Below are 12,968 nucleotides of genomic sequence, written 5' to 3' on the forward strand. Positions count from 1 at the left end.
AGTAGAAATTTTTGAATCGTTTTTTCCTCCTCTAATTGATTTAAATTTGTTACGACCGATTTAAGTCTGCTGTACAAAAAATAAGAAGCATTTTTAGAGTAAAGTCAATTAAAATACGTAAATTTAATGAGTCGAAGAAGTTCTTCTCCGATATGGTTCTTCGTGTAAATTTCACGTAAAATAAAAGTAAAAAAAATGGGATCGAGGCATACATGCACGCATTGTTCTATGATTAAATAATTTTGTTAATAAATTACCCTGAATGTTTAAAAATTATCATTAAAGGCCATGTTATTATTAAAAACTGACATTTAATTCATAAAACTCCTCTAATCTTATATGTTCAAACACAAGTGTGCTGCTATCTGAGCACTATTTAATCAAAAATAATTGAAGTGGTGTAATTGAAGTGCAAAATTTTGTAACTTATAATTTTAGTAATTTTATTCACATTTCGTTTTAATTTTTGCTTTAAAATTTTTTGAAATTATTAATTTTAATTAATTTTAACTTTAAAATTCAAATATCAAAAATAAAGTACACACTTTTACAAAAAAAACTAATTTTAAGGAAATTTGATCTTAAACGATTACAAAAAACTGTACGAACATTAAAAGTCCTTTCTTAAAAATAACCCTCCTTAATTATACCTTTCACATTTAAAAATCATTATGTGATATCTTTCCCATTCACTCATTTATCCTTCCTTTGCATACAAATACAATAAACTGCTGGAGAATATTAAATTTTAATTACGTAAAATTAACATTGAAATAAAAGAATTAAATGTTGTTTTTAATACCTCAACAGCAAGCATATATACATACATATAATTTTTTTTTATATTTGACTCTGTCTTCGTCGTTCGTTGTCACAAATCACTGATGTCCGCTTTTAAAAATCTCACGCGATTTCATTTAGGAAATTGTTTATTTTCTTTTCTTTTTATTCCAGTACCTTACACATACCTATTTTTTTTTCAACAAGTTGGTTGATTAACTTTCGCAAACAATTACACTTATAGTGTCATTTTGGGACAATGAACTGAAACGAGTTACAAAAAAAATATGGAAATAAAAGTGAGATAGAAATGAAATTTTTACTTCGTTCGCGTGATCCACTCAACCTTATTGTCATACTCGTATATACAAAAGAGAAGTAGATAATAATTAATTTTTTCTTGTCTTTTTTATTCCTGTTGTTATTTTTTTTTTCTTTATTTATTGTCTGAAAATTTTCGGTGATTTTTGTGTTCTTAAAAGACATAAAGAAAGTAAAAAAGCTGTAAATTACAAATAAAAAAATAAAGAAAATTAAAAAAAAATCGGAAAATTTCATAAAATTTATCGTTTGCGGGAAAAAGTTTGCAAAAATAAAAAGTTTTAAGAATAAAAAGAGTTTGTAAACGTAAGATACTTAAAAATTTTATAATCGATTTGTAATTTGAATCAAAATTAAGTATTAAATAAGTATATTCATAAAACTTCAATACAAAAGTTGAGTTCTCTCTCTTCTGCTTAATATTTTTTCGTTATTCATCTGGCAAAAAGATTGTGAGAGAATGTGGAAAACAAGAAATTTATCAATAATTTAAAATTTGATTTAGAACTTTTGCTTTTTTTATAAATTCAATTACAATGGTTTTGAACGGATTGTCATTAAACTGTCAGTGTGTTTTATATCATTAAAAATTCATTAAACACTGAGTTAAAATTGTTATTAAACAATGAGTCTGGCTTTCATTTTTAAAATGGTTAGCAATAAACCTGAGGCAAGCTTATTTTAGATAGTTTATGTCAAGTTTATTAGTCTACTTATGTCAAAAATATGTCAAAATTACGTCTAGTTTATTGTACTACTTATGTCAAATATATGTCAAGGTTATCGGTTCGAGGAAGCTACTTCAGATTTCGATTGTTTTTTTTTCAATTGTGATAAATTTTGCTGTCTATATTTTATTTGCTTATGATGATTCACTAAAATTTTGAAGTAAAAATTTTCTAAAATGAATTTTTTAATGTAAATTATTCTCCATTCGAATCCTTCTACTGACGTACTTACTAAAATGAGAATGACATCTCAATGTTAAAGATAGTATTGTTTATCATAAGATATAACAAATGAAAATAAGTGAACAATATAAGTTTTAATTAACTCACGCTCTCAGTAAATATTCTCATATTTTACTCACAGCTTTCGTTCTCTTACTTATGCCAAGGTGCTCTCTTTTACTTGTTACTCTCTAAGTCACTTTAGTTTGTTTTTTTTTTTTGTATTACTTGCTATTAATCGTTTCCAATTTTGTGCATTTAATTAAACGAATTTCTTTATTAATAGCTTATTACAGCTTATTAGAACTTTTCTTTTTATCCCTTTTAGACACAAAGCAAAATATTTTTTTAATGAAAATCCTTTAATTCTTTTCAAAAGTCACAAAATTTATAATAAAGAATAAGAAGATGCTTATCTTTTATCCTTTCTTCTGCTTTGTGAGTATACTTGAATTGAACTAATTAATGCTACTAATGACTAATAATTTTCTTTTCACCAACACAACAATAAAAAAAATGTTCTCTCCCATTCTGTTCTTTTACTTTTATATAAAGCTAATTTTCTAATATCCTTAGAAAAGTATTTTGCTTCTTATAAGCCAAATGAAATTTGATCGGAATTTAAAATAAAAAAAATAAAAAAGAGGCAAAAAATTCAAATGGAATTTTTCTTGGAAAAGTTGTGTTTTTATCCTCTAATTACTTTTTGCTCTTTCGTATATGAAGGGATGATGATCTCGTATATTCAAAAAAACACAAATTGTAATTTCCATCCATTAGAAGAATGAAGAACAAATTATTGAATCCTTAAAAGTTGAAGAAATTTAATTAGTTTTTATACTTTTACCTTTTTTTCTCTCTTTTTTTTTGCCTATTTTTCGCTGTCTGCGTCTACGTGTGTAATAATTAAGTTCTATTGTTACAATTGCAAACAAAAAAGGGTTAAATATTACCTTTTGCGATGCTAAAATTAAATGGAAATCAAAATAATTATATACCATTGGTTTTTCTGTACTGTTTTGGAAAAAAATTAAAAAAAATTTAATTTTACCATAGCAAATATTTGGGCTCACATAAAAACTCACATACTCGGTGTAATTGTAATTCAATGAATTCGCTCCAAAATTTAGCAAAAAAAAAGATCTCAATAACAACCCGGAAAAACAATTTCCAGCGCCCAACATTATGGAGTGATTTTGCTTCTAAAAAATTGATTTTGCTGTAAAAAAAGAAAATTTTTAAGAAAAAATGTTTGTTAACCAGTTGGATTGGTAAATACAGCAACCAAACTAAACAGCCCAATAGTCTTCAGCAATTGTCATGTTGAATTCATCACTACAAATGAAAAGCCTATCACAATCGTAATATTTATAATAACTGAAAATTGAGTCAACGAGTGTATAACTCCGTATAGCTGTAGTTTGTAAATGGAACATTGCATGCTGTATGGGGTCTGTTAATGTTATAAACCGAACGCACGGTGGAATGCTATAAGTAACTTCATGTCCAATTTGTTTTAAATATGCACTATTGAAAGAAATGGAAAATTTGAATGTAAAATTTTTATAAATTATAAAAAAACAAAAATTTATTGGAAAATGGTTTACTTAACAAACAAAAGAAACCTATTCTAAATACCATAAAGACCATAGCAGACCATATTTAGATTAATTGAATTGAAATTTAAAAATAAAAATTTTTATTCGATTTATTTTCATTCTCCCACTTACAATAAAAATTTTAAAAATAAATAAAAAAACCCACACAAATGCAAGAAGGAGCGATTTAAGGACTTCTGCTCTACTCGTATACAACAAAAATATAAAAAAAAATATTGCTTTGTTTTTTATTCTATTGTTATTTTCATTGAACAATACTTTTTATTTTGTTGGGAACCCACCCAAAACTTCATAGCATGAATAAATAATAGATGATAATTTATTTTGACAGTTCCATTTCTACATTTGAAAAATTTCAAAATGAAAAATGTTTTACGTATATATACATATATTTATATGTATATATGTATGTAATACTAAGTTTGTTGTGTTAAAGAACCTTTGATTAAAAATAAATAAGGACCTTTTTATTATAATTTCAAATAAAATTTTGTTTTGTTTTTTTAAAAACACATTAAGATGTCGCTTCTATAAATTTAAAATTCATTTACTAAGATAAGATTTCTAGATTATTGTTCACAATAATATCGGTGACATTTTTATGTCACCAGAAAATACAGTTATTGTAAATGTTTTCTAATTAAGAATATTCGACGAAAATCCTTAGGTGCGGCGAATTAAAAGCAGTAGAAACATGAAGCATTATGGTTGTGCTAATAATAATTGCTTGTCAAAGTCAGACTATTAACTAATTTATGTACATATATAATTGAAAAATATATTGCGATTTAGAATCCCTTAGAACAACGTGGTTGAGCACATCTTCAAGATCCTCAATATCTGAATTACATTTCGACACCGACATTTCGAAATGAAATAAACGCTAGCCAGTAATCCATTACATCCCTCTCTTGTGGGTCAGTGTTACATAATCCCTGAGAAAATGTATTCAGTTGTTCTCCATCTCTATTCAGAGCGCACAATATCTTTTGGTCTCTCCACCCAATTTCATTTAACGTGTTTTGCAATGCCCTTTCAGGCGAGGATATTTTTGAGTTTTTAACGCACTGCTGCTAAAATTAAGCACAAATGATTAAGTATAGTAAGTAAATTAAAATTTTCAAAAATTATTTATTAAATTTAATGATAATGTCACTAATACACATGTATGTATATACATGCATAAATATGTATAATAGTCTATTAGAATAAATTTTCAACTAATTGCAATTGTGTTTACTTAGCTGTAAAATTTTTAACAATGAAATAGATTTGACCCTCTTCTTAATTATGTTATTAGTACGTCAAAAAATTTTAATTATTTATACATTTTTTTTAATTTTAAGTAAATATTGATCTTAACCTTTGTTTTATCAAATAATAAAAAATATTCCATTAGGTAATGCAGTTTCTTTAATTAAACTTAACTAAAATTCTGAGTTTGTGCATTTTTCACTTTGCATTTTGTCTATAAAAGAGATTAGAAATAAAAAACTTGTAATCAGTTAAACATGAAAGTTCTAAAACTTGCGGTAAATTTAATTTTTTTAATCGCTTTTGTTAAATCAAGATCAATTGAAAGCAATAAATATCATGGAACTTTACAAATTACGTATCCAAAATTGAGGGATTTACCGGGCCAATTGGCAATAGAATCAGGTGATAATGTTGCTGTAGATTCATCAAATCTTGGTGGTAATGTAAACGAAAGTGGAAATCCACCATCCACGGACCAGGCCGATGACAACGCAGCTGTAAATCCATCAAATTCAGACAGTGATGTAGATGGAAGTGGAAATCCGCCATCTGGTGGTAACCCAAACAATGACGATGAAAACCCACCAAATTCAGGCAATGATGTAGATGAAAGTGGAAATTCGCCATCTGGTGCTAACCCAAACAATGACGATGAAAATCCACCAAATTCGGGCAATGATGCAGATGAAAATGGGAATCCGTCATCAGGTGGTAGCCCAAACAATGACGATGATAATACAGCTGGAAATCCACCAAATTCCGGCAATGATGTAGATGAAAGTGGAAATCCACCACCTGGTGCTAACCCAAACAATGACGATGAAAATCCACCAAATTCGGGCAATGATGCAGATGAAAATGGGAATCCACCATCAGGTGGTAGCCCAAACAATGACGATGATAATACAGCTGGAAATCCACCAAATTCCGGCAATGATGTTGATGAAAGTGGAAATCCGCCACCTGGTGCTAACCCAAACAATGACGATGAAAATCCACCAAATTCGGGCAATGATGCAGATGAAAATGGTAATCCGCCATCAGATGGTAGCTCAAACAATGACGATGATAATACAGCTGGAAATCTACCAAATTCTGGCAATGATATAGATGGGAGTGAAAATCCGCCGTCTGGTGCTAACCCAAACAGTGACGATGAAAATCCACCAAATTCCGGCAGTGATGTAGATGGAAGTGAAAATCCACCATCTGATGCTAATCCCCCAAATCCACCAAATGCTGATGATGAAGACGGAACTGGAAATACGCCTTTCGATATAATACCTCCACCAGAAGATTCTGACGAAGATATTGAGGGTTTTTCATCCGAAGAATCAATAGAAGAATTTCGTCCTCATTTCCCAGGAAATCCATGGTTTCCGGAACGAAGAAAACCACACAGACATCGTAATCCTTACTATTATTATCGTAACTATCGACGCGGGCCTCCACGTGGACCAAATCGTAGAAATCGTGGACCACCAAATTCATATAGAAGAAGGTTTCCACCCTTTATTGATGTACCACCTCCATTTGGGCAATTAGACTTACCGTACCGACCAAGACAACCAGGTCCACCATCCGCAAGATTACCTCCACGTTTTTCGTCACCTTTTGTAGAAGATTTCGAGAGGTATCGAGGACGTCAAAATAATTATCAGAGATTTTTGGAAGGACGTCCAAGACCACAACATCCAAATCCTTATCGTTTCTAATATGTTGACCGGTCTTTTGTGTATTAAATCAATTACAAAGTTTTAAATTTTTTTTGTTTTTTGAATATTAAATTTTAAATATATGTATTACATGAATTAAATGTTTGCACCACACATTATATAAGACATTTTTTTTAAATGAAATTAACATCGAAAAAATTATGCAAAAAATATTGACATCCTTAGAGTTACTTTAGAATAATGAAAGAGTTATGAGAAGCCACTAATATCTAGCTGCCTTTATTACATTCAAACAAGAAAAGAGTGTGCTGCTTAAGTGTCGTCTTTAAATTATTAGCTATAAAATTCCCATAAATATTTATTTAGTAACAAAAATCGCATAAAATATGTTTATGCGCTCAAGCCCACATAAGCGATATAGAAAATTTACAACAATTTTCAAGGAAAAATATTTTTCTTTTGTGTAGTTTTTTTTTCAAAAATACCCAACATTTTTCCACTTTCATATCTAAAACTATAATGAAAACCTTCAACATTTCGCTTTTATTAAAAATAAATTTTTTATTTGCGATAAATGGTAAAAATATTACATGAAATAGAAGTGACACAAAACTTTAATCACCAACGCGATAATACTTGTATGAAAAGAGCTGTTATGTATGTACGTAGATACATATGCCTTCGTATGTAGGCACATGTATGTACAATAAGTGACAATAATATGAGGACAACCATTAACATGCAAACATACACAGTTAAAATGAGTTTATATATGACAAAATCAATTAACGGATCATTGACTTTTGCATCTACAAATACAAGCAAAATTATTTCTTGTATTGCACTCTAATAAATGGCAATTATTTTTATGGAAAATGCAAAATGTATAGGAGTATGTGGGTATGTAAAATGTTTATAATTTTCATCATTATTACCATAATAATAAGAATTTTCGGAATTTGGTAATAAAATATTCAAATATTTTGCTTTACAAGTTTTAATAAATTTGTTTTACAAAATTTTCATTAAAATTTTTTTTTATGATTGTTCTTAAAAATTATTATTAAAATAATTTTGTTTATTTGATTATTATACATTTTTGCAATAAAGTTTATGTTATATTTTGTACAGTTGATTGTATACATTGTAAAATTTTGTAATTACAAAAATTTAATTGAATAAAGTTTAATAACGTTTGATGATCAATTTTCTAAATTAAAAATTATATTCGGGATAAGCACAGAATTTTGTAAATATTTCTAAAAAAATTTCATTAACAATTTGCTTAAGATTATACATATGTAAGTACATTCATTGTATCAGTGCATATAGATACGTCAGCAACAATTACTGTCTGCAAAATTGGTTGCTTTAACTCAATACAGAAAACTAATTGGGAAAATTAAATATTTTTTAAAATTTAAATTTTCGCAGTTAATCTTTACTTTTAAAGCCGTTGCATGTTTATATTCCTCTCTCTTTTGTACTAAAGTACCTTAATTTGACTATGACAATACTTGCTTTGAAGATGAATTTTCAGAAATTTATTGCATTTGCACTAAGCCTTCTAAACTTATACCAGATGTACTCGTAGACAAAAATGATGTTGTAAATGAAGAATTTTAAATTTGAATGCACATACAACAATGTAAATAAGTATGTATACCTGATATGCAAATCAAATAGCATAAGTGTATAAAAAAATTTGTATGGGAATTTTATTTGCATAAATTAATTTTTAATATTAAATAATTTTAAATTTATATTACAATTATTATTCTAAATTTTGTGATGAAGAACAAAAACAGAGAGAAAAATTGGTAATTTAAAAGATTTTCATTCAAATTTACTTTTAATCAGCGGATAATGATATTGAGGTTCTGATCGTCTATCTCGCTATTTATCTTGCTAAGTGAGTATCATATATGTACTTGTATATTGTAATTTTCGAGTGAGAAGAATTATTTGGTATTGCATTTTTCCTTTTTTTTCTAAAATTTATACAAAATTTATTCACTTTGTTTTTGAAAGTAAGGCGTTCAGTCGATAATTTGAGAAAAAATACAAAAATCCGATTAAAAAAAATTCTTATTGGAAAAGGGAAACATCCATTAGAAAATACTGAGAAATTTGATTTGAAAGTGAATAAATAGTGGGTAAAAAAGCAAGATGCACGATCAGGCTACAAGATAATTGACATTCTACTTTTTTATAAAATCTTATAATCTAAGAGCAACTTAGTTCCTATTTTATTTAAAGCAACTAAAATAAAAATTTTTATTTTCTTTTATTTTCAGGTGAGTTTATGATTGGCTATACAAAATAAAAATTACATATAGAAGCTTTTTAGGTAAGAATTTAGTAGATTCGTAGAGATTCGTAGATTCTAAGGGAAACGAGTGGCAGGAGTAACGTCCAAGCCACCGCTGCCATTTTTGACTTATTGTAGCCCCACACTCTCCCGTCTATAATATCTCCGTCCCAATCACAAAGCCGGAGATATCCCTAAGGGAGTTGGACAACAGTTCCCGAACACTTAGGGACTCATGTCCAAGACAATTGCGGCGCCGAACAGCCAGTGCCGGACAGTCGCAAAGAATGTGCACGGCGGTCTCATCGCCACTCCGCCAAAATCTGCACAGGGGGGAGCCCGATTTCCCCAGCCTACGCAGGTGGTACTTCACTGAGCAGTGCCCCGTGAAGAAATTCGCAATAGTGCGAACCCAGCTCCTGCTCATCCCCAGCAACTGCGGTGAATCCGCTGGAGCACGCCGAAAGAAACACTTTCGCATGACGGCACCCTTTCGTGTCCCGCCAGTGACGGCCGCATTCCGCCGCGAGCAGGCAGGCAAGCCTGGCTCCCACGGCGGAAGAAGGCAGACCGCAGAAAGGCAGGCTGCACAAAGTCAGCCCCAGATCCCCTCCGTGCCAGCTCATCGGCAACTCCGTTGCCCGCATGGCCACTATGGCCCGGCACCCAAATGAGCGTCACTCTGTTCTCCGATGCCAATCCCATAAGTGTAGGAAGGCAGCTCCAGACCAGCTTGGATGTAACCTGAGTTGAACGAAGCGCCAGCAGTGCAGCCCTGCTGTCTGAGAACACATAGATGGTGCGTTTTCTATACCCCCTTTCTAAATTGATTCTTAGACAGGTATCCGACATGGTTATTCTTAGAATCGGATCGCTCTCAATGAAGTCTCCTCGCCAGAGAGGAGTCGGTAAGTCACTAGCCAAGCTTCCTTCAATATATGGAGGTGCAGTGGCGGCAATCCGATCATCACCTCCAATGCAGTGGTGGGAGCCCGGTCACTGCCAGCCAGACCAGCCTCTGTAGCTTTTCCAGCTTGGTCCACACACCCGCCTGCTGAGCCTTACGGCACCATACAATCGACGCATAGGTGACGATGGGCCTAGCAAGGGCCGTATATAGCTTATGACCGGCTTGCCCTCAATTGTAATATCATACAAAAGCTCACTTGTTAGGTCCTTAACCTGATCCTTCATTAAGTAAGGCTCTTGGATAAGGACAATATCGAGGTGATCCTTCATAAATCTTTGAGCTAGAACATCAGTAGATGCCCTAGCATGCTGTAGATTTATTTGGATGCACCTCACAGCCATATCATTTCTCCGGCTCTTGTCTATAGGCTTTGGCCCTTTAGACAAAGGCTTTACATGAGCCTTGCCTCCCATTGCCGCCTTTTTACACATCTTGGTGGGCGCCTGCCCTGCCACAGCCTCTTTTGCCGTCCTAGGTGCCGCGCTAGTCCCTCCATCAGCAAATACCGAAGCAGTTCCGGGCTTCCCAATGGACTTGAGCTCTTTTGGTTCACCCGGGACGCTTGTATTTGGCGTGCTGGTCGATGGTTCTTCCGTTTCCCTTGCGCCCTTTTTGGGACCGATTTCAGACTTTCCAATCTACCCCGTCCTTTTCCTTCCTCAGCACCCTCCAGGAACTTATCTTGAGGCCGGGATTTACCTTCCCCATCCTACTTAGAAATTTGTCCCTGGAGAGACTGACGGTTGTCTCTTCCTTTGGTACGTAGGTGACGCAGACATGCTATTTGGGCATGTCGTTGCCATCCAGTACCACGACGGCGCAACCGTCCCAAGGCTTTATCTTCCTGCAGACACTGGTTATCCATTCCCTGGTGTTTTGATTTTTGCTCGTTACGGATAGGCATCCGTCCCTTTGCAACGCTGCAGTGAATTGTGGATGAGAGTCCACAACTTTATTCATTTCATCCATGATGGCTACTTTGATTTTCCCCATCTGAACTTCGGATAACCTTTCCTCTGGATGCAGTCTATGAGTGATGGCCACCTTGACCTGTGCTACTGCATCCCGATAAGAAGTCATTTTCGGGTTTTGTTGAGCAATGTTCCCAGGGACCTTTTCCTCAACATTGCCCTTCATCGACCTCTTTTTTGAGGGCCCTGCATTCCTCTTCTGGGGATGGTCGGCCACAACACCCGATCCGCAGGCCCTCAGCTTTTCTAGCCTTTCCTTCTCATATCTGCGAGCTTCCTCTGGGGACATGCCATCCCTGATATAAGCCGCGATACGCCGGTTGGATGCACCACAGAAATATTGTTTTCTTCCCCTGATGTCCAACCTTTTTTGGTCCTCCTCAGTTTGTTGGATAATAGGTCCAAGAGGATCCTGATATCCGTCTCCATCGGAGGTGCCGCCTTTTCCTCTACTGGCGTGAGAAAGAGTTCCTCCTCTGCGTCAGTCGAGAGAAGCTCTGGTTCCAAAGACCCTTGAGCACTAACTGGGTTTGTATTAATGTTGTCCTTAGTATTGTTGTTGTTGTTGTAATTGGCACTGTTGTTATTGTTGTTGTCAAAAAAAAATATTAAAAAATTTTGTTCATGATTTTCTTCAAAAATATTGCGTCAAAACGCAAACATCAAAAAAAATTTTTTTGAAACAAACCAGTTTCAAATCCCTTTTTTTCTGGTTTCGTGCAAATCAACTGAATTTAAATGACAAAAACATTAATTTAATTAAAATAAATTCCTAATAATAAAAAACATGATTAATATTTTGTAATTTAAATTTTTCTTCTATTTGTTTGAAACAAATGCAAATATTTTGATTTGTGCTTTTGCAATGTTAACAAAAAAAATACAAAATTTTTCCAACTAAGAAATAAATTATGTCAAAAATTACAGTTAGTAGTTTTTGACATTTATTTTTTGTTTTTTTTTTTTGACAACTCATTTGCATAGTGCATGTTATATAAAAAAAAAGTTACAACAATATTTCAATAGATGTCATTCATTTACCTGTTCCTTCTCAATTTAATAAAAAAAAAATTAATTTGTGTTTGAATTTTCTATACCTATGCACACTGTTCAACAAAAACAGACCTGTTTTAGTAAAATAGAAAATTTATATCAGAAAAATTTTTTCAAAAAATAAAAATTATTTTTATAAGCATGCAACAACCTACGGAAACTGGTAAAAGACTAGTTCTTTTCAACATCGCAAATTAATTAATTTTTTGCAACTTTTACTTTCAAATTTGTTACATTTTCCATACACACATGTAAACATATGCACATAAAACAGCTATATTGTATTTAAAAAAAAAAATAATTTTTTTTTTGATACTCGTATTTTCATTTCCTTTTAAATAAATTCAGTGATAATTTGTTTTCAACGAACCAAAATAAAACTTTTCAATTAAAAAGAAATAATTTATGTATGCAACAGAATAAAAAAAACTTTAAGTTTAAAAAACAAATAGAAATTTAAGTAAAATATTAAAAATTGAGATTTTCAAATTTAAGATTCGATGGAAATAAAATATTAACAAAGTTAAACTTTTTGAAAACGTTCTCATTTTCATTTAATAATTGAGAAGCTGATTTCTCCTACGGCAACACTGATTTTCCCTTTCGGCGATGTAAAAGTGAAAAAAAGAGATCAAATTTTAAGTGAGACAGCTGTCATTTTATTCAAATTTGATTCATATATGAAAATTTTTGTGTTTACAAATATTTTCACCCCAATAATTTTATAGAATTAAAAATAAATTAACAATTTTTGCTAACATATTCAATATACAATCAAATACAGTGTCCTGGACCTAATATTTTTCTTATACGAAAATTTTTTATGTAAGTTAAATAAAAATTGTTTACCTTTTATAACCTTTTAATTTAAAGTTTTAATTTCTATATCGTCCGCAGAAAATTCAGCAGTTTCTCAATACACCTGCAAACAAAAAAGTAAAACAACAAGATTAATGGGTTAAATGTATTGCCACTTTGCAAATTTTTGGACACATATACAAAAGTATTCAAAAAATTTAACTATACAGACCTAATATTTAATTTTTACCTGTTTTACTAC

At 31.7% G+C, this 12,968-nt stretch overlaps 1 protein-coding gene across 1 annotated transcript; it reads left to right on the forward strand.

Moving 5' to 3' along the window:
• The first annotated feature begins 5,181 nt into the window (after window positions 1-5,181).
• Window positions 5,182-6,642, forward strand: LOC129614758 (S-antigen protein-like). The gene has a single exon (XM_055529604.1). It carries the CDS (start codon window positions 5,182-5,184, stop codon window positions 6,640-6,642), a length of 1,461 nt encoding a protein of 486 aa, XP_055385579.1.
• The last annotated feature ends 6,326 nt before the right edge of the window (window positions 6,643-12,968 follow it).

The sequence above is a fragment of the Condylostylus longicornis genome, unplaced genomic scaffold (assembly GCF_029603195.1).
Source record: "Condylostylus longicornis isolate FDR11 unplaced genomic scaffold, ASM2960319v2 ptg000119l, whole genome shotgun sequence".
NCBI classification, from domain to species: domain Eukaryota; kingdom Metazoa; phylum Arthropoda; class Insecta; order Diptera; family Dolichopodidae; genus Condylostylus; species Condylostylus longicornis.